The sequence below is a fragment of the Callorhinchus milii genome, unplaced genomic scaffold (genome assembly GCF_018977255.1).
Source record: "Callorhinchus milii isolate IMCB2004 unplaced genomic scaffold, IMCB_Cmil_1.0 Scaffold1, whole genome shotgun sequence".
NCBI classification, from domain to species: domain Eukaryota; kingdom Metazoa; phylum Chordata; class Chondrichthyes; order Chimaeriformes; family Callorhinchidae; genus Callorhinchus; species Callorhinchus milii.
Window position 1 is genome coordinate 54,769,069 of NW_024704742.1, and position 23,208 is coordinate 54,792,276.

Below are 23,208 nucleotides of genomic sequence, written 5' to 3' on the forward strand. Positions count from 1 at the left end.
GGGCAGTGGGGTCAGGGGAGGGGGTGTGAGGGGGGCAGTGGGGGTCAGGGGCAGGGGGTGTGAGGGGTGGGGCAGTGGGGTCAGGGGGAGGGGGTGTGAGGGGTGGGGCAGTGGGGTCAGGGGAGGGGGTGTGAGGGGTGGGGCAGTGGGGTCAGGGGGAGGGGTGTGAGGGGTGGGGCAGTGGGGGTCAGGGGGAGGGGGTGTGAGGGGTGGGGCAGTGGGGGTCAGGGGGAGTGGGTGTGAGGGGTGGGGCAGTGGGGGTCAGGGGGAGGGGGTGTGAGGGGTGGGGCAGTGGGGGTCAGGGGGAGGGGGTGTGAGGGGTGGGGCAGTGGGGGTCAGGGGTCAGGGGGAGTCGGGATGGTGATGACGCGGGGCAGTGACTGACCACCTCGTCACGTGCTCTCCCCACGCTGTGCTCCCCACGTGACGCTCGGGCGGCACGTGCGCTCTCCCGCTCCCTCGGCGCCAACGGCTTTCGCTCGAGCGATCTCGCGAGCGTTCGGGACGCGGTTGGGGCCGTTGACGGGCGGGCGGGCGGGGTGGCGGGTAGCAATGGCCGTGTTCAGAAGGCTCCTCGACGCCGCGGTTCCTCGCCAGCCTCTGGCCGACAAGGGCAGCAGGGCCCGGGGGGCGCTGGCCAGCTCCAGGCTGGCGCTGGTGTGCGGGCTGGGAGGGGCGCTCGTGGCCTTTTGTTATCATCGTTACCTCGAGGAGCCCGAGGACAGGAGGAGGAGGAGGAGGAGGACCAGACTCGGGGTCAGGTTCGGGCTCCCGGACAGGGGCAGGGCTGCCCGGCCGCAGCTCGCTCTGCCGATCGTGGCAGCCAAGGAGAAGCCCAAGGTAAGCGCCGTTACCCGGGGAGGTGCCGGGGCCGAGTGCCTTTCACGGGCACCGAGGACCACCGCTGCGGATGCGAGTGAGGCTGAGCCGCATCCTCCGGGGCTGAGAGCATCCTTGGAACCCGGCGGGGGGTGGCGCCCGGTGTCCGTCCACAGCCGTACACCGGAGGCGGTGTAACTCGCATCTTTAAACGTTTTAGTATTTTTCGTGTGTTTTTTTTTTAAAAAAAAAGGTCTTGGATCGCATCGAGAACCGAACCACAGGACGATAATTACCGAGAGCCTGTGGGGGTGGGGGGTGCGGTGCTGATGGACGCTGGTGATTTGTTGAACACCGCGTTTCCATCGCTTTCATTATTTATATGGCAACAGCTGTCACCTTTTCAACGCTCCCCCGAACATGTCGAAAGGATGGCGTTAGCCTCTGGTTACAAGCAGCCAAGGACGGGGGTTTGTTTAGTTTGTGCTGAAGGACGGTTCAGTTTCACGTATCGATACATCACGGGGTCAGCGTTGCGCATCGATTCATTTGCAGTGCGAACTGCGTGGCGTTTTGTGATCCAACCAGAGCGAGAGTCTGAAGGGAGGAGGAAAGATGCCCAGCACAGCGAGACTGGCCCATTTGTGAGAAGGAGAATATTTTTGTTGTGAGATTTGATTCGGAAGTGCAAAGCCGACTCTGTACGTTGATTATCAATTGTGATAAAGTTAACTCATTAGTCGAAGCAGACACGGACTGTAATACCAGGGAGTGGTTTCAGGTTGCAATGGTTTTTGTTCCGACTGGAATTGTTACCATCACAGTTGGGGTGTACAGAAAACTGCATGTTGACCGTCAGTTTGATGATAGCTGCGAGTATATTTAAATCCGAATTTAGTCAAACAAATCTCATGTTTTCAACAGCAAACCCCAAATAAAATTGATTACTCCTTCCATAAATGTTTGTAGGACATTGCTGTGAGCCCAGCTCGCGTCCATAACTCTGTCTATCCTGCGCCTTGGAACGTCCTCCCGACTTGAAAGGCGCTATACAAATGTAATATTGTTGCTGTGAGCAAATTGGCTGCTGTGTTCGGCCACAAAAATACAACAGCTTGCACCTATAAGGCACGCTTCACACAGGCAGCAACTTGGATCCTCATCCTCACCTACAAGACCATTCACGGCCTTGCTCCATCCTACCTCTCCAATCTACTATCCCCCCACGTACCTGCCCGTACTCTCCGTTCCTCTGGCTCCGGTCTGCTCCACATCCCCCGCCCCAACCGCCCTACCATCGGTGGCCGGGCCTTCAGCCTCTCAGCCCCGAGGCTCTGGAACTCTATCCCCCAGTGCCTTCGCCGCCTCCTCCCTTTCCTCCTTCAACAACAAGATTCCATTTATAAAGCGCCTTTCACGTCAGGAGGACGTCCCAAGGCGCTGCACAGTTGGGTCATGACCCGAGTAGGGGAGAAATGGTCAGGGGGAGGGGGGGGAGGGAGCGAGGAGCGGGGAAATGGTCAGGGTGAGGGAGGGAAGAGGGGAGCGAGGAGGGGTAGAGAGTCGAGAGGGGAGCTGAAGGCTCGGTCAAAGAGAAAGGTTTTGAGACCGGCCTTGAAGGAGGAAAGGGAGGAGGCGGCGAAGGCACTGGGGATAGAGTTCCAGAGCCTCGGGGACTGAGAGGCTGAAGGCCCGACCACCGATGGTAGGGCGATTGGGGCGGGGGACGTAGAGCAGACCGGAGCCGGAGGAACGGAGGGTACGGGCAGGTAGGTAGATAGGTAGGCCGGTCTCAAGACCTTTCTCTTTGACCATGCCTTCAGCTCCCCTCTCGACTCTCTACCCCCTCCTCGCTCCCTCCCTTCCCTCCCCTCACCCTGACCATTTCCCCCCTGCTCGGGTTCTGACCCAACTGTACAGAGCCTTGGGATGTCCTCCCGACGTGAAAGGCGCTCTATAAATGCAATTTTGTTGTTGTTGGAGCACTTAAACAATGGCAGAGTTTGATGCGAACTTGGGAGAAACTGGTGGTGACCATAGACACATTGCCAAAGAGGAAGGTCTTCAGATGAGATCCAAAGCTGGGCAAGGCAAAGATTTCCAGATTTATGGTGTGTAATGGCTAAAAGCACAGTAACTGATCGTGGAGCAGAGGGGACAAGGGACCTGGAGAAGGCCGGAGCCAGCTGAGCGAAGTGAGTGACTCAGTGTGGGTGATGAAGTGGGGTGTAAGAAGATTGGAGAGGTAGGGAGATGCTAGGGTATGAATTGATTAAGTTTGTGTGATAATCTTGAAATCAATCAATTCTGCAATGGGGAGCCAGTGGAACCTGGTACAGGTGAGAATATGGGCAGGGAGCTTTGGATCAGTTGGATTTTGTGGGTGGTAAAGCTGAGGAAAGCAGGAAGTAGGGTATTGGAAAAATTGAGACGTGAGGTGACGAAAGCATGAATGAGGATTTCAGCTGTGTTGTTGTGAGGTATGATTGGAGGTGGATGATATAGTGGAGGAAAGCAGTTCTGGTCAGGGACCTGATGAGGGGCAGGAAGGATAGCTGGGGATTAAACTGACGCTTTTTGCTTTTGATTTAGCGAGTGAGGGATAAACCGAAGAGGTTAAGGAAGCAGAGCCGCAGGTGAAAAGAAATTGACAGGAATACACACAGTTGCACCACTTTACAGTATATCCTGTGAAGTGCTTTAAAATGTCTCAATGTGATAAGGTGCAATATTAAATGCAATAATTATTTATTATAATAATCCTTGCAATTGATGCAGCACTTTATTGTTTTGTCAAAACCTCTCAACGTGCTTCACACGATTTACAGTGAAGTGTAGAGACTTTATGTATTTGTAGACAAACCTTGGGCAAAACCTTGGGCAAGTTTCCTCACTCCACATGTTTGATAATAATCCCTCAAGAAAAAACAATAATAAATTAGTTGCTTCAATCCACGACTGTTTGTGGGGACACTGCTGTGTGGAATTGGCTGCCGCATTTTGCCCACAATTATACAGTCAATTCACTTTACAGTATATTCTGTGAAGCGCTTTGAGACGTCTAGAAGACATGAAAAGCGCTATATCAAATGCAAGGATTATTATTAAACAAAGCAGTCAATTTATACTGAGTAATGACTTTAACATGCAGGGGAGGGGTTTCCTTTAGCCAATCTGTGAAGTCCAGGAGCAATTAGTGAGCTTGATTTGTGGCAAAAGAGGCAACAGCTTCAAAGAGAGTGACCTATCACTGAGCGCCTGGAGTCTGCTTCACAGTGGGTATTGTCTATTTGTCAAAGCCCCTCAAATAAAGATTACGCAGTTAGTGCTGATTGAGTGCTGACTGAGCTAGGATATGGATCTCGAGAACTTTAAAGTGGTTAGCACATCACAAGCCGTCCTGTAAAGATCCTCCCTCCACACTGAAGGCAGGTACCTGTTGAACAGCTGATGAAGAGAATTGGGATGGCAACTGCTGGAAGACATGGCCTACTCAAGCTCTGCACCTGTAACTCGTGGAATCATTAAGCAACGGAACCACTGCTGGATAGGAATGTGTGTTTGAGCTACGGCTGGAGGATGATGAGTGTTCTCGTACATTTTATGCAGAGCTGTGCTGCTCATCAGTATTCTCGGAGAGAGCTCCTGGTACTTGCTATCCACCTTGTGAGGTTTCAAACCTGTGCATGTCAGATATCAAATGACCAAGAAGCAACTATCCTCCCTGTGCCACATTTTTTTCCTTTCCCAATCAGGTCCAAAATAGAGCAGAATTGCATAACTTCCTCTCCAAGGTGCTGGAACAAGTTAATACATCTTAGCTTTGCTTCTTCCTCTCCCATCACTCCCTCAATGAGTCCCTTCAATGTGGTTTCTTTCCCACCCCAGCATTGCGACTGCCTTAGTTAAAGTCACTGATGACATTCTCCACGCCTGCAACCAGGGTTCCTTTTTCTTCCTTGACCTCTCTATGGCCTTCATCACCATTGCCCACTTCATCCCGATCTGCCCTACAAGTGATGGGTGAGCTTTTAGCTTTTCCAATCTGGAGTTCTTCTACATTTCTCCCTCCCTTCCCTCCTTCCATACACACATTAAGACCTATTTTTCTGACTTGTCTTCCCGATGTGAAAGGCACTATTTCAATATAAGTTGTTATTTTTGATTGTCTTCATATTAGACATCTCAAAACCATTTGATAATGAGTTGTAGTTGTAAACTAATTTTTGGGTTATCTCTTCCTCTTTGAGTGGCTCCAATTGTAAGTTTACGGTTACTGCTTCCAGCTATATGCTCCAAATTTTGTTTGCTGATTACTTTTACGTTAGGTATGTTGAATTATTTTTTATCCTTCAATTACAGTTCATTTCTGTTTTTAGAAACAACAAGAAATTACATTTGTATAGTTCCTTTTACATCGGGAGGACGTCCCAAAGCGCTGGACAATCAGTGTTTCGGGTCCGAGTTGGAGGTGGGAGGGTGGAGGGCGGGGGGGGAAGAAGGGTGATCGAAGGCACGGTGGGTCGTGAAGCCGGCTGGAGCCCGCTGAGCGGAGGGAGCGGGCAGTTTGGTAGGGGATTAGGAGGTCGCAGAAGTAGGTGGGGAATAAGGCCATGGAGGGTTTTGAAGGTAAAGACCAGGATTTTGAACTGTATACTCTGTGTAATGGGAAGCCAGTGGAGTCAGGCAAGAATGGGGGTGATGGGGTCATGGAGCCTGGTGCAGGAGAGGACACTGGTTGCAGAGTTCTGGATGATCTGCAGCCTATGGAGGGAGGAATTGGAGAGGCCGATAAGCAGGGAAGCCTTGCTTCAATAGTTTCCTTAGCTACTCTCAGGTTAAGCTTTATCTTGATGTATAAAAATAACTTGCTGCCCAAACTAGCATCATTAATCAGTTTAACAAATTGGACTTTATGTAACTCCCTACTAGTTTGATACAGAATTATTGAACTAGAAATAATAGTTAATTAGTTCACCAAAGTTGGCTTGTGTAATTACTGTAATACACTTATATCATGTTACACACAAGTTGCTGATATTAGACTCTGTTTATCATAGAAATTGGACATTGCAGAGGCAAGCTTAAAATTTCAGTTGCAGTTTAAGCGGCTGACTGTTAAATCCATGGAATTTGACTAAACATATCTTTAATCCAATCTTCTGAAGACTTCAATTGCAATTCTTGGAAAATCTGGGAAGAGTTGATGAACATTCCATTAGTTACTCTTATAGGCATTTTCTAATCCCTGGAATACAGGGGTATTAAAGGAACTAATAAAGTTGCTGGGTAAGAAAATATTCTGCAAACCAGTGGAGCCCATTTATGCACTAGATAAAATAGGGGCATAGCTCATTTTAAGGTTTTCTTTGTGACTTACACAATTTCTAGCTTAATTAATCAGTGGTATCACTCTTGGTCTCTTTGTTGTCCTGCGGTGGTGCCCTTCATGGCAACTATTACATTTATTCTTGTTGCTTTATCATTCTTGCCATTAAAATTTAGTTTGGAAATGCTTCAAATTTCATAAACTTTATTTGGGTTTAATAACAGCCTCTCAGTTACCATTGAACACATTTGTTAGAAGACAGCTTGAGTAAAAGGGCAGTGGCAAATTCCAGCTTTGATTCTATTATCTTATCAAATAACTGATTGCTTGCAATTAACTTTTGGAAAAATTAGAACTCTAGCCAGATGTTCTACCAATTTGTCTGTAGTAAGATTCAAGCCTCCTGTATATGGGCACTTCAAGTTGAAAGAAACAGTTATACCAGTTTCTAAAACCAAGCACCTGTGGAGGACAAGTACCTAACAAATTCTGGACCTAATGGAGTAAAATAATAATAATTCTTGCATTTGATATAGTGCCTTATCATGTCGTTGAGACACCTCAAAGCACTTCACAAAATATACTATAAAGTGGATTGACTGTGTATTCTGTGGGTGAAAACAAATCTGGAACAAAGTTTTCATCTAGTCCAGGCAGCAGAATAACGTAGCATAGTTTAAGATTCTGAAGGTTATCAGGAATTATTTATTTGAAGCAGTTGAAATAGATTACCAGGATGATACAGTCTAGGACATTGAACTCATAAGAAACAGCTGGATATTGATGGTTGGTAAGATGGTATGGTTGATATTTTGAAAGTGAGTTTGAGTGAGCTGCCAAACTTGTAATCTAATCGCTTAAAAGTTCTGAGAGTGAGCACAAGTGAATAGTTGTCTAAGTAAGAATAGATGTACAGTTGTTGTCGTTAGAAATAAGCCACTATTGTCTTACTAAAATGCCTTTGTCGGGTAATGCAGGTCTAGAGCAGGGAAGCAATGTTATTTTGGTTCAGTGTCATAATTTTTTTCTTAGTTATCCATAAATCGATCCACAAGCCAAACTTTCCAATAGGTTTGTTGATGTAGTCCTTAACTTGGTCTAAAGGGAAAGCCCTGTCCATACACCAACTCATTAATGGATTACTTCAAAACAAATTAATGATATACTAGATGGTAAGCTGTATTATCTGAAACTGAGTATCTCAAAAAAAATGCTGCAAGTCTAAAGTACTGTAGATTGAAAACCCAAATTGTATTGATAGTTGAATCAACTATGGTCCAGTTTGAAAAATAATTAACTATTTTCAAATATACAGATTTAAAAATAAGTAGGATTGAAATATATCAATTGTTTCAAATTGTAACTTCTGTGAAAGAGATAACCTTCATCTATTTATCCATTTATCAGAGGAGAATGGTTGTCCAATCTGAAGCATGTTGTTGCTGTAAACCTGTTTTACATCAGGAATTGGATAACTTTCTTTACTGTTTCCCATCTACAGGTTTTTCTGTGTACATTTCTCTGTTGGAAAAGAATATTTTAGTGGGATTTGCTAGAATACCTCAGAACATGTCTTAGAGAAATATAACAGAAGCGATTTCTTGTTGAACCTTTGGAAACGGGTAAATGCCATTTGGGGTGCAATTTTGATGAAGACCTTCATTTTGTTAATTACCAGTTTGGTTTAAATATGCAGATTCAGTGCTACTTACATATAATTTTTAAAAAGTCTGATTATAATACAAACCTTTGGAGAATCAATTATTATTCACAATACCAGGTGATTAAAAAGACCCCTAAACTAGAAGAATGTACTTTTAACTTATTACCTATAACTTTCGCAGATGTCTCAACGCACTTCACAGGATACACTAAAGTACGACTGTGCATTTTGTGGGTGAATGCAGCAGCCAATTTGAACACAGCAGTGTCCCACAAACATCCATGCAGTAATGGCCAAATTTTATTTTGGAAAAATCCCTGAAATTTTAACCATGAAAACGTGATCATTTCATCAGATTGATCACATTTGTTAGCATTATCAACAAATAAATAACACATTATGAAAATTAACATTTCATTCACTGATGAGTCAAATGCTTATTTGTTAACACAACTAAAGCTTCCATGGAGCTGCATTTTTGGTTGATTTGAAGCATTTAAAACGGTTGGTCTGACATTTCTTCTGTCCCCATTTACAGTTCATAAAGCCTTGTCCGCCCAAAGACTGCAATGACAGCTTCACGGAGTGACACTGACTTCTCCTGTTGACATAGGTTTCATTTAACAATCGTTGTGGGCAGAGGTCAAATTGGTTCCTGGAATAGTGACCCCTCAGGATACCGGCCTTCACTGCTATCCTGTAATGGTCAATGTCTAATTCTATTAATGGTAACACCAAGGATGTCCCTCGGATCCGCTCTACCCTGTCCACTGCTGGGATCACTTTTTCATTAAATCCCTGATTCCTAATTTCAGTGACTAATTTCATGGTTTCAAATTGTTCTGAAAATTTCAGGAATTTCACGAAATCGCTGGTTTCACAACTTTACTGTAACAGCATGAACCCATAACCTTCTGCCTCTAAGGTGAGAGTGCTATCAACTAAGCAAGCCAGGCTGACACCGAGCACGCCCACTTAGCATAAGTAACAAGTATGAAAATATTTTATTCACTGATGAATGATCCACAACTGTCCAAGTACAGTTTACATTTATGTCGTGCCTTTCACATTGGGAGGATGTCTAAAGCACTTCACACAACTGAGGGAAGGGGGAGCTGGAGGGAGATGAAAGGTAGCTGAAACTGCAGTTGAAACGTTGGGTCTTAAGGTGTGTTTTGAAATTTGGGGTTAAAGCAGAAGGACTCTAGTATGGAGTACAGAAAGTGGGTCAGAATGTTTGAAAGCTTGTCTACTGATGGTTGGGTGAATTGTTGCAGGAGGAGTGAAAGATATGAAGTCGGATGGTGTTATCTGAATGGAGGGAATGGCTGGGGAAATCAGATGCAGGAGGTCACAGATGTAGGTAAAGAGAACGGTGGTGGAGGCACCCATGTTGTGGAGGTGAGGGAAAGCTGAGCGAGTGGAAACCTGACTGTAGGATTAAAAGAATAGTTCTGAATGGATTTCCTCTTTTTTCCCCCATCCACCCAGATTGCTGCAACTCTTATCCATGCTTTCATCACCTTCAGGATCAATTTTACCAACATCCTCCTTGCTAGATTCCTCAACCGAGGGTTAGAGTTATTTAACGTGAGGAAACGCATCTTTGGTGTTCAAATTATTAAGAGTCAGAGACTCTCATGAAAAAGCTATGTTGTGGCACAAGTGGGGATAAACTGAAATACTAGATCCATTTAAATCTTTATAAATTCCTGATCCAGTTAGTTTGTCTCAGGAAATCAGCAACAATTTTGAGGTTAAAAGCTCAATTAAATATGTTAAAAAGAAACCTGGACCAAATGCACCATGAAAGTAGAAAATACCAAGGGAAATTATTCAATTTTATTCAATTTCGGAAGGTGCTTGATAAAATTCTTCAGAAATCTTGCTTGGAGAAAGATTACGGTTAATGGAATTATGGATGACTGATCTTGTAATAAAACTGCCTCGTCAGTAGAAAGCAAAATGTAACAAATTGTTCGCGCTGCATGACCAATGGAGTTCTGTGGACGCCTGTTGAGAGTCCAATGCTGTTTATGCTGTTGCTGTTTATACTTTGTAACAAAGCAGCCTTTTCAGATTTTATATTACAAATTTTCTTACAGCTTACGATAGCTTGTGGCAACATTCAAAGTGATTTTAACAAATTACATGAAAGCAATGGAGGAATTTGATACTAATTTAAACAAGGTTTAAATAAAACCTGGGATGAGAAGAATTTCTCTCCTGCTTTCTCTTCTCCAACCCATCCCACAAAACAATATAGCAGATATGTGAAATAGTCTTGTAACATGTGGAATCATTTTCCATCAAAAGCTAATTTCCCTGTTTTTGTGGTTATGTACTTGGAGAAATTGAGGAAAAAACATCATATGAATGCTTAAGAATGGAAACTAAATTTGTAAGGATAGATCCAAACTATTCAATGCTCTGAAATTGTATGGTTTCTTGGTGCTGGGATTATGGACATGTGTGTGGAAACCGTCTGGTCAGTTGTAGATTGTATTTTATAAAATGGAGTTTTGCCTGATTTTTACAGTGCTCCGAGATGCTATCTTGTGAGAAGGGCATTATATAAATACAAATTATTGTTTTTGTTGTTAGTCTTCAGCAATCAGAAGGAAGTTCTATAAAGTTTTATTTCTGGTCTTTTATGTGCGGTTATGAGTCTGCAGAGATGAGGCAAGGAATTTATATATATATATATATATATAGGCTGCTCTGTAATAGACTTTAAAATTGTTTTTTTGATTATTATTCTAACAAAATGCATTACAAAAATTTAAAAGATAAATTGTGCATGCAATTCCCAAATTCACAAAATGTTTTACAAAGGCTGAAGAAATGAAGAGAGCTGCTATGGAATTTGTCAAGTATGTAAAGTGCTGGGAATTATAAAGAATTAGGAAGGATGGCACTTTGATGTCAGATTCTAATTCATATTTTACAGGTGAGAATGTGAATGTTTTGATTGTTTGTGGAGAGGAATGTTCTTTTGTATGCGAATGGGATGATTTATCTCTGTGGAAGTCTGATATTTATTCAGATTTAGAATGCCAGAACTAAAATTTGTTATTTCCAGATCACCTGAGGCTAGTTGGAACAGCTTTGCAAGGTTACAAGACGCATTCGTACAACTACCATTTAAATTGTCTCAATGAGCTTCATATCTCATTATTGTCATGTAATAATTGTTTGATTTCTTAAGGAAGTAACCTGCAGGATAAAGCGAATGAACAATTAATCTGGATGATTGTTAGCTAGGACATCAGGAAAAACTTCTTTCTCTTTTGAATCTTGTAATGTTCATCCGACTAGGCACTGTTTAACGTATCATTGTTTAATGTTTCAGCACCTTGGGGCGTCCTGCCGACTTGAAAGCCGCTATACTGTTGTATTGCATCAACTGAAAAACAGTACTTTCAACAATGTAGCGCACTCCCATGTCTTCAGTGGAGTTTGTCAGTGAACCTGGGGCTTGAACCCACAATCTTCTGCCCCAGATGCTAAGAGTGTCAACTGAGCCAAGCTGATGATGTTTTAAAACCACCATGGTGGTCTGCATTTTTAAATGTAATCTGCAGTATCTACCAAAGTAAAATAGATTTTTAAAAAATTGTCTGTTGCTTGTATGCATCATTGTTCATGATTTGAGAAATTAGTTGCATACAGTTAAGTTTACTCAAATATTTAACAATCTTTAATCCTATGTTCTTCAGTTATTCAACTTTTACTGACATATTTTGTCATCTCTTGATGTGGGTGATTCTCCATTTTCCGTAAAATTACTCACCTTAGTTGTGGTATTCTCCCCACCGCCAGGTTGGTATATTCACTGCCAGAATGAGAATAATTCAAGGTTGCAGCCATGACTGATACTTTCACTGAGAAAGTTGTGACTTTTTGGTCCAAAAGTTGCGGCCACAGTGTTAAAGTTGCCTTTTTGTTTATGCCAGTTCAAGTACCTCCAGTATTTGCTCCCATTGGCAATCTGCCTGTCCATCAACTTTTCCCACACTCTCGTTGGTCCATCCTACCTAGTGAAGCATGCGTTCAGTGGGACAGATTCGCTCTTTGTGCCAACCACCTGAAACCCTGGACTGAGGCGGCAAATCTGATTCCATAGATCCTCCGGATGGTCAAATGGGAGCTTGTACTCACTGTTGTCATTAAAGTTGCAGCAACTATAAAATGTTGCAGGGTGTGTTAAAAGTTGCAGTGTCTGCAGAGAATCAACCTTCTGTGAAACAGGTTATCTTCCTCGTACTGCTGTAAGCATGACATCACTTGGCAATTTCATTGTAAAGTAGGCTATCTTGGGCACGTTGAGTAAGTTTCCTTACTCCACATCCCTCTGTTTACCTGTCAGTAATAGGAACCTGGTAGTTAGTCGATTGGCAGATCGCTTTTCCAGGGATACAACAACAACAACAACAAGATTCCATTTATAAAGCGCCTTTCACGTCAGGAGGACGTCCCAAGGCGCTTCACAGTTGGGTCATGACCCGAGCAGGGGGGAAATGGTCAGGGTGAGGGGAGGGAAGGGAGGGAGCGAGGAGGTGGGAAATGGTCAGGGTGAGGGGAGGTAAGGGAGTGAGCGAGGAGGGGGAAGAGAGTCGAGAGGGGAGCTGAAGGCACGGTCAAAGAGAAAGGTCTTGAGACCGGCCTTGAAGGAGGAAAGGGAGGAGGCGGCGAAGGCACTGGGGATAGAGTTCCAGAGCCTGGGGGCTGAGAGGCTGAAGGCCCGACCACCGATGGTAGGGCGGTTGGGGCGAGGGACGTGGAGCAGACCGGAGCCAGAGGAACGGAGGGTACGGGCAGGTAGGTAGGGGGATAGTAGGTTGGAGAGGTAGGAGGGAGCAAGGCCGTGAATGGCCTTGTAGGTGAGGATGAGGATCTTGAAATCAATAATCACTTCAAATATAAATAATAATTTGGTCACTCAATCCATGACTGCTTGTGGGACACTGCTATACACAATTGGCTGCTGTGTTTTGCCACAAATATACAGTCAATTCACTTTACTGTATATTCTGTGAAGCGCTTTGAGACATATAGAAGATGTGATAAGTCGCTTTATCAAATGTAAGTATCATTATTAAATAACAACAAAATTACATTTATATAGTGCCTTTCATGTCCCAAGGCGCTAGTCAATCAATATTTTGGATCCAGGCTGGGGGTCAGGATCAGGGAGGGTGGCGGGCGGGGGGGAAGGGGGGTGAGCGAAGTCATGGTTGAAGAAGTGGCCAGGGCCTGTTGATTGGAGGGAGAGCGCAGGCTGGTAGGGGGTTTGGAGGTTGCATAAGTAGGCAGGAGCAATACCATGGAGGGCTGTGAAGGTGAGGACCAGGATCTTGAACTGTATCCTCTGTGTGATGGGAAGCCAAAGGAGTCAGGTGAGGATGGGGGTGATAGGGCCACAGGAGAGAACACAGGCTGCAGAGTTCTGGATGATCTACAGCTTATGGAGGGAGTAGTTGGGGAGGCCGACAAGCAGGGAGCGTGTCTCGTCAAGCCTGGATGTTATGAATGCGTGTATGAGAGTTTCGGCGTCCTGCGGTGTGAGACCTCTGGAGTTGGGGTGAAGTTGCGGAGGTGGGGGAAGGCAGAGCGGGTTGGGGCACAGATGTGGGGTATAAATTTCTATATATATATATATATATATTTCTGAAGGAGAATTGAAGGAGATCTGCTACAAGCATCCATGGGTCTGAAATACATCCACAATTCTGGCCTGGTCCATATGGACGTGAAGCCGAGCAATATTTTCATTTGTTAAAAAATGATTGATGCTAAGTCTGGATGCTTGGAAGAAGACAGTGATATTGACGAGGATGGTGGTTTGAACACAAATATGCAAAATAGGTGACCTGGGGCATGTGACCTCAAATTCAAATCCCCAAGTGGAGGAAGGAGACTGCCGCTTCTTAGCCCATGAGATATTACAAGAGGACTATTCTAATTTGCCCAAAGCGGATATTTTTGCCCTGAGTCTGACCATCACCCTGGCTGCAGGAGTGGAAAGACTGCCTCACAATGACATGGCCTGGCATTACATCAGAAAAGGCAACCTTCCCACAATACCTTTGCAGTTGTCACATGAATTTTGCAGTCTACTGAAGTTGATGGTTCATCCAAATCCAACTGAGAGGCCTTCAGCAGCTGCCCTGACCAAACCCCCACACTTCGCAGAATGCTGGGAAAATCAGCAGCACAGGTAGAACGCTTCAGGACTGCCATGTTGGAAAGGGAGCTGATGAAAGCTCGGCTGTCGCAGGTCTTCCCTCGGACAGACCTCACAGAAGTCCTCCACCCTTGGAAGCAGGACCTCCTGCCAGGGAAGAAGAACCAACTGTTGGTGGGAGGCAGAAGCAATCGGTCAGTGAGCTTCAACTGTGGTGGCTACTCAAGCCATCTCTGTGCAATGCTCTCAGGAAAGACTTGAACCTGATGAACCAGCTTACTCCAATCCCCCCAAAACAAAAAATAATAAATTGGTCATTTTCAATCCACGACTGTTTGTGGGACACTGCTGTGTGCAATTGGCTGCCACGTTTCGCCCACAAATATACAGTCAATTCACTTTAGAGTCTATTCTGTGAAGCGCTTTGAGACGTCGAGATGACATGAAAAGCGCTATATCAAATGCAAGGATTATTATTATTATAAAGGATAGTTGAGGGTCAAACAAAATGCCAAGGGTCCGGACTGGCTTAGTGGGGTGAAGTGTGCAACCATGGATGGTGATGCTGTCAGCGACAGGTGTGGAGGCGCTGACCGGAGCCAATCAGGAGAGCCTCTGTCTTGTTGACATTCAACTGAAGAAATTGGCTCCCATCCAGGACTTGATGTCTGACATAGTCTTAGGATAGCAGTGGTCCTGGAGTAGAGGGTGGAGGCTGAGAGATAGTTGGGTGTCATTGGCATACATGTGGAAGTTGACGCTGTGGATGATGTCACCAAGAGGGAGCATATAGAAGAGAGGACCAAGGCCAGACCCCTGAGGAATCCTGCACGAGATGGTCCAGGGGCTAGAGGAGAAACCACTTGTGGAGATGGCGTGAGAGGTACGATCTGAACAATTCAAGGACAGGACCATGAAGGTTGAGGTGAGAGGAGGCGGTGGGGGAGGATAGAGATGTCAACGGTATTGATGGTGTCAGTTCAAGTACCTACAATATGTGGTCTCATTGGACCAATAATTGGTGAGCATTGTTGGAATACAGTAGTTGATAGAGTGGGCATTCTAGTTTGCTTTTAAGAGTAGTCCAGCCAACTTCCTGCTGCTTGTCCAGTTAGAATCATCCTATCAATTAGGATTTTGAAATGCAGGGTTTACACGTTTGTGTGTCTTGAGTATCGTATGTCTGCGTATCTACGTGTTTATCATTGAGAAAACAACTGTTTTGTACAGCAGGTGTTCTTCATTGTTTATTTGTTTAAAACATGTGCATGGTATGATAACAATGGAGCTTCACAATGCTTCTCCAGATTCGGTACCTCTCTTACAAATAGTAGATTTGCCTAGGCCTATGTTCTTTGTATGCAGAGGTTCAAATATAAAGTTAATCATCCAACTTCACCAGTTGGAGCACATTGGACAATACCAAAGCTGGGCCTTTCCTCTTTTGTCCTCTTTCCTTTTTCGTCCAGTTTTTCTCTACTAGAAATCTTCAGCATATGTTTTATGATACATCTTTCTTGTTCTGAGTTACAGTTGTCTTGAATTACATGTGTTGTAATGTAAATATAGAATCGTACAAGCAGAGTTTGTGGTGATGGGGTGGGTGAGAGAAGAAAGGAGGTTCTTAGGTTAACATCCTGTTGGATAGTTTCCTACGAGGAGGAGGTGGATTAGAATGAAGGCATAGCTGAGTGCTGTGATCTTGCCAGGTTTTATGTGCTGGATGTGTTTACAATAAGAAGATTTAGTATTTGGTGATGAGGTTGAAAGTTTTGGAGGAGAGATTTATTAAAGGTTGAGGTTTCATTTTGATATATGAATTTTGACAGCTGCAGTTCAAGTTAAATCCAAGTATTCAGTTTACTGATTTCTGCAATAGATATGAGTCGGGTGATTTGTTTTCATTGTAATTTTAATGTATGGAACATTGAAGGCAAATTCGGATTTAGGTAGGTCCCTATCAAAGTCATTTGCAAATGTTTGTACTGTCTATGGAGATTTTCTTGACATTGAGGATTGGCTCATAATTGATGTGAGATACAAATGTGTAGAGTTATCATTTTGTGAGTAAAATTGACTAAGTAGTGAGTAAGCAATGGATTCACCTCTTTTGTCCTCCATTGTGAACCCTGAGGGCGGGGCAGGGCGAGGCAGGGTCGCCGAGGCAGTAAGAAAGAGTGAGAGCAGAGAGGGAAATGAGGGGAGTATTTTGTGGTTCACTGTCAGGACAGACAATCGGAACGTCCCTCGGCCGCCGGGGGGGGGGACTGAGGACAGACCCAGAGTGCCGTGCAGTTTCCTCACAGATAACTCCCTCTTTCCCCATTTGAAAACTTCTCTACGTCCTTCATTCTACCTCCCTCCCCCCCCCCCCCCCCTCTCCAATCTGCCACCTCCTGAAGTGCTGTTCCCTTTGCAGAACAAACAGAACAAACACCAACTTGCTTCATGTCCCCCACCCCATCTGCCCCACCATCCTGGATTCCTGGAGTCCCTCCAGCTCCCTTCTTCCCTCCCTCCCCTCTTTCAAGGCCTAATTGTCGGATTGCGCTTTCGGTCATTTTTTTACCCTCCTTATCCCATTTCCCTTGGCTTCCACCCCTAGCTCAGGTGCCAGCCGGTATTGTCGAGCGCGTTAAGAGTCCTTCTAATGTGAAATGTTATGTTAAGCGCTTTGAGACGCTACCTTGCGTGGAGGGCGCTATGTAAGTGCAAGTTGTTGTTTCTGGAAGAGAAATATAAAATGTTGCTTCTGTGGCCTGTGGACGTTTCTCAAATAGGTGATCCAGTCCGAGGCAGCCAAAAGTTTGGACTACTCTGATGCATTGTTTCTGAACTGTACATACTTTTTTGCTAAGTGCAAATGCTAGAGTTCAGATTTGGTCTTTATTTTCCAATAATATGTTGTGTCCTATTAATGGAACAATTTAACATTCATTCCTTCGTGGCTGTTTAGTAGCTAAGGAGATATTTTTTCCTAAAGTTGGTCATGTTACTTAGTGGAGATCTTGGGGTGGTGAAAAGGCTAATGTGTTGTATAAGGTTAGGCAAAAGATAAAATTGTCTCAGGTTACCTCTTTAATGCTTTATCTGTTTGAGGCATCAGTTTTCCTTGTCAGTTTGTGAATCCTTTATCTCAAAGTCAATCATGTCGTCATGGGAAAAACAAATCTTTAACACTTGAGTATAAAATTAGTGGTGTTAGCTCAATGTAACACGAGACTGTATTAGCAGTGAATCTTTTTTGGTATTTAGGATGATGCTACTGTATATTGGACATTTAAAACTCTTATTAGTATTCCTAGGTATTTTAAAAGTTTTCTAACAAATTATATAATAGGTTGGTGGAGGTTCTGAACTAAATCATTTGTAGGAGGAGAGAAATGCACTATATCTAAGGCTGCTTTACAAGTTTAAAGCTACTGTGTTTTGCAGTTAATCAGTATTGGGTAAGCCAAAGCAAGTGATTTATTTTTAATGCAGGTTTCGAAAGTACATCTTACCAACTGGCAGAAAAGTGCTGCAATGTGATCTATTTCTTGTTACTGGAGTTCATGGGGTCAATGTGACACATTCCTGGTTATCACAAATCACCATTTCTGACTCCTTCCCAATGTAACTGATTTGCCATTAAGTGGAAATACTGTATTTTTCATTCTCTATTAACCTATAAATTAATCTGTTAATGTAGACATACTATTCATAATTCTGAGCATCATGATTGATTCCCCCGTCTCCAACAGTGCAACAGTGAAAACTGTTTAATTTTTACATCTGTCAACAACTATAATTTCTCATCCATGCGAATCTTTGCTGAAATAGATGTTCCATGTCCACTGTGAATTTGTCCTGAAATCTCACCATTGCTGTGATACCCTTTCTATCCTAAGATGTCTGAAACAAGCTGAAATATTCTCAACTGTGGCCTAAGTAAGATGTTGTACAAGTTATAACCTTGCATCATTGTTGTTTTCAATCTTTTATTCTATCTATAAAACCTAGAATTCAATTTTGAAGGCTTTCATCTATTGCTTTATTCCACGCACAGAAAGTTAGAAAAAAAGGTCTTCATACTTTATTCTAACTATCAAAATAATCTTTACATTTCATATGGTGCCTTTCACACTGGGATGATCTCTCAAAGTGCTGCACAGGATGTTTTTAGTCAGCTGGTTGTAGAAGCCCCTCACTATGTTTGAGTGTGAAAACCAAACTCAAAGTTCTATGCATCTCACCTATACATAGACATTTCAGAGATATATATTGGAATGGAATGTATGCACTTCCCCTGGAGGGATGCATCCTGCTTGCCTAATTCAAGAGAGTATTAGGCACAGCACTTTCTGGCAAGCTTTCTCACTGCTTTCCAGCTAGGACCACCTACCTGTTAGGGCTTTGGCTTGCAGGGTTAACAGGAACTGGGTGAGAAGAGTCAAAGTCCTGTTGTTAAGCCAGGCTGGCTGGGCTGTCCTCAGCAGTGTCCTGGATTACTGCAGATCTGCCTGGCTCAGGAATTGGGCTATTGAGACTCCAACAGAGATTTGGCTCAATACTGATATACCGTTGCTAAACACATTACCCTGAAGACAGTTTCTCTCCAAGGAGAGCTTGCTTATCTACCAACCACCCCCAGGAGGATTGGATCATTTGACATCTGACAAGCTTGAGTTTGAGCCCTGACTAGGTGGATGGTATTATCAGGAACTCCCTGTGAGCTTCTTTTAGGAGCTTGGCATTAATGCTGCCTGCACCTGCTGCCTTGCCATTAGCTAGGTGCTGCGGAGTGGAGTCCACCTCCTCCTGAAGGATTGAGTTGTGAAGACCTTCAACCTGTTCCACATCTCCAGCCAGCCCTTCCATCATCTACGCAGATGGATCTCTGTTATGTCCTGTTGGGTCTGGTGTCAGCTCCGCATAACACTCCTTCCAGACCTCAAGGATACCCTCATGGATCTGTTGTAGGGATAGTGACCTTGCCCACAGTGAGGGTGACCATGATGTGCATACAAATTGGTTGTGCTTTAACAATTAATATTTGCCTATTATCATTTTAAAAGTTTCAAGGTCTGGGCAGAAAATTACTTAATCTTATAAATTTTTCAGTTAACTCTTTGGTGGCTAGTTTATCTTATTCAACATGTACTTTATTTTAAATCATGCATGCTTCATCTTATATAAATCAGCATTTAATTATTTTCCTAAATTCAATCTAATATTTTAAAAGTTTAAATTGACAAAATTTAAAAATCATTCACTGATTTGAAGGGTACATTTGCAACAGTACTGTTAAATACTGTAAGCTATTTATTTTAACTTCAACTAAGCAAAAGCTAACCTTGCAAACATACTGGATTTAGCAAAGATAATAGTCCTTCTGTAGCAATAAATCTGGTTTAATTCATTCTGCTATCTGCAAAGTAGGGCAATGACTAAAGATGGTCATGCTTGTGTTATCCTGCTTGTGGTATTACTCAGATCGTACTTTATGATGGAAGTGTGTGACCATGTGTTCAAGGGAAATGGCTTGCAAAGCTAATTGAGCCTATGCCATATTATGTGTTTGTCATGAACAATACAATACTAACTAATAACATAAATCTGAGTTTATTTTCAGATGCTGTTGTCTGCATTTTTACACATTACATTTTTTAATGTAGTGATATTTGGAAGGGAGATTTGCAGTGCAGTTTGAGTAAATGTTTATGGACCATTGAATTGCTTTCTCGCCAAACTCCCAGTGCATGTGAGACATTAGTGACTGGTGTTGACACAATTACATTCAAAAAGTGAACCCAGTAAAACCAAGGTGAGAAACAGTATTCTCAGTAACACTTATATTTTAATTAATTTTAAATGAGATTTATATTTTCAGTAACAAAATACTAACACAAATTAAAGCACTCTGGGGTAGGAATTCGACCTGGGTGCTAATTTACCCTTATTAATGCAGCATTTTAGAGGGTGCCAAATTTTGGCAAATCTTTGAATTCAATTTTAACTTTGAAACTTGTTTTCTATAGTATTTTAGGAAAAAATTCACAAATTCTGCCTGCTTTGAAATACTAATCCATTATGTTAATGGAATAAATTTAGACCCAGGTGGACATAATAATAATCCTTGCATTTGATATAGCGCCTTATATCATTGAGACGTCTCCAAGCACTTCATAGAATATACTGTTATGTATCTGTTATGAAAAAAGTATTTTGCTTGGTTTCTAAAATGCTTGCAGGATTGTAGTCTAGGGTAACTATCTATGATCATTAACATAATTAATAAATGCTGGTTGCAACTGATTTCAAAGAGGTTTTTCCATTTCTTGTAGGGATTTTGGTTATTATGAAAGATGCCTGAGAGTGGAGAAATAGCAGTTCAGTTATAGATTTATTTTATTTTAATTAGTTACTCTAGTGGCTCTGGACCTCCATCCCCCAGTGCCTTTGCATTGCTTCCTCCCTTTCCTCCTTCAAGGCCGGTCTCAAGACTTTTCTCTTTGACCGAGCCTTCAGCTCCCCTCTCGACTCTCTTCCCCCTCCTCGCTCCCTCCCTTCCCTCCCTCACCCTGACCATTTCCCCCCTCCTTGCTCCCTCCTTCCCTCCCCTTGACCATTTCCCCCCTGCTCGGGTCCTGACCCAACAGTCCAGCGCCTTGGGACGTCCTCCCGATGTGAAAGACGCTCTATAAATGAAATCTTGTTGTTTTGTTGTTACACTGTCAAAGAAATAGTTGACAAATTGATATATTAAAAAGTACAACTGATTAGTGAATATTTGCATACCATTATCTTTATATTAGATTTTACTATTGTGCATTTCTAAAAAAAATCTAATTACCTTTGGGACTTTAATCCAGTTGTATCTATAATCTAGTAGTTTGTGGCTAGATTTAATTTTTGTTAAGTTTTGAAATATATCCGTATCTAATTGACATTTCTGGGCAAATGTTTTTGCTTTTTGATTAGGTATTGTAGTTTTCTGTAATATACATGAGAATGTATGGTACAAATTTTTTTATTTCAGGTCAGAATACCGTCTCCTTCGATAATCATTGTGTAATTTGATGTCACGGGATCTTCTTAGTTTATTTATTCCACTGAAGACAATAATAATAAGAAAAAAGGTGAAATATTTGTTCCTAACCCCAAAGAAAAATTGAGTGTTTTTGAAATCTCCTCCTTGTGGGAGGTAAGTGGTGTCTCCTTGGACGTGAACTGTCTCTAAGGTGAGATGTTTAACCACCGAATGTTGGAATCGAGCCAACCCTCTGTGGCCGTCTCAGTAGTCCGTTTCCTGAGCCAGACAGGACCGCAATACACCAGCACAACCAGTCTGGCTCAACGGAGGAATCACCCCACTCAGCTCCTGTTATTCCTGCAAGCCAAAGCCTTAACGGGTAGGGTGGTCCTAGCTGGACAAGCAGTGTGGCAGCTTGACAGACAGACAGTGATATCAGTGGCAAACTATGTGGTTTTAGCTGGTTGGGTTACAGCAAGTCCATTCTGGGGTCACCAAGCCTTGGCACTTGCCAATCTATGCCTAATACTTTCTGGAATTAGGTAAGCAGGATGTGTCCCTCCATGCAGCGAGACTGCATTCGATTCCCACAATCTGTCTCTCGAATTTGCATGTGTAGGTGTGATGCATGGACTTTTCAGTTTGGATACTCTTTAACACACCATGATGGGTTTCTGCGTTGTCAGATATCCAAATAGGAATATAAATCTAATCGTAATCATTCAGCTCTATCAGTTGAATAACATTCTCGTGATCCCAATTTGACTGAAATAATCCCATAGAAAGGTGATTACTACTGCCATAATACATTATTACATGTGATTGCTATGAATTACTCTATTTAACATTAATGGATAAAATTGCCCTGAGGAAGGGGAAACGGAGACATCTGGATCTACAGATTTCCACCCATAAAGATTCATGCAATCTCTTGATCAGGCAAAAGGTTGCTTGCAGAGGTGGCCAAGTTAATGCATGTATCTTATTCATTTAAACTCTTTTGTCACAATGTTGCACAGTATTTCAAATGTGCCCTCACCAGTGATCTATTTCAAAGTAGCATTATCCACTTGCAGTCATAAATGAAATGGGGGCAGGGAAGTTATCTAGCCGAGTTTTTAAGCATACTAATTACAGCATAATTCAGTAATGCTCCTTTTAATGTTCTGAAATACTTCTTGTTAGTGAGGAAATTTTAATAATGTGTAGTAATTTCCTTTCCAAGTAAGTTCCCTTTGATTCTTGTTTGAGTAAGGATTATTCTAAAGCTTTCAAGTTTAGGAAGTGCATAGCACTGTGTGCACCAAATTTGGTTGAGGTACCAATATTCTTTGAGCTTGAGAAGCATCCTACCAATTTGAGCTTTGTTTGTGAGTATCCTTTTTTATTTCTAAAAGTGTTGCATATTAACATTTCACCATTTTTTTTTAAAAAAGCATTTAATTTTAGTAAAAGTAACATAACTTTCCAGAATACTTCTCAGGGAAGATTGTGGCTCTGGTGTCTCATATAGTCCATACAAATCTTGATAACATTTTTGATATAGTCCTCTGTGTATCATTTCTACATACTATAGATGATCATACATTGTCAATTTTTTCAACTTGGTGTATACTAGTACTGGTCATTGTCAAACGGGCAATGTGAAAGTTTGAATGGATGATCCCAGAGATAAAATTAGGCCAGTTTTCACTGGAACAGAGAAGGCTTGCAGGGAACCTAAAATAATTCCTGTTGCTTGTTAATTAAAAATTAGGGGGAAAGAAATTGTCACTGGAAAAGTTGAACTAGAGATTAAAAATAGCCTTTAATGCACAAGACCATTAAAACATGCAATGGCTTGCTACAAGCAGCTATTGAAGTTGAAATCATAGTGTTTAAAAGGGAATAGGATAATACTGTTAAATAGATAGATTATAAAAGGATACAAAGAGGGAGCAGGGAAATGGAAATAGAGTAGCTTGCTCAAGTGTGGAGGAGTTGCCACCGTTATAAGGCTCAGGCTTCAAATACTATATTTTTCATGGTTCTAGATTATCCAATCCTGATTTTGCACTAAAAAGATGAGTGCAGGCATTGTGCATCAGTAATGTTTTCCTAAGTCTAAAAATATTTGTCAGCTGTACATTGTGGTGCATTATGTCCCCTTCAATCCATACTTCCGGATGCCCAATTGGGAACACATGGTCAGTTTT

General features: G+C 42.7%; 1 protein-coding gene across 3 annotated transcripts in view; it reads left to right on the forward strand.

The window, feature by feature from the left end:
- Window positions 1–534: 534 nt before the first annotated feature.
- The window catches only part of micu3a (mitochondrial calcium uptake family, member 3a), an 85,945-nt gene continuing 63,271 nt past the window's right edge, over window positions 535–23,208 (forward strand). For all 3 annotated transcript variants that reach the window (XM_007892791.2, XM_007892792.2, XM_007892794.2), the window contains exon 1: window positions 535–840. In XM_007892791.2, coding sequence (XP_007890982.2) covers window positions 553–840 — 288 coding nt within the window. In that variant the 5' untranslated portion in view covers window positions 535–552. The remainder of the gene's footprint in view (window positions 841–23,208) is intronic.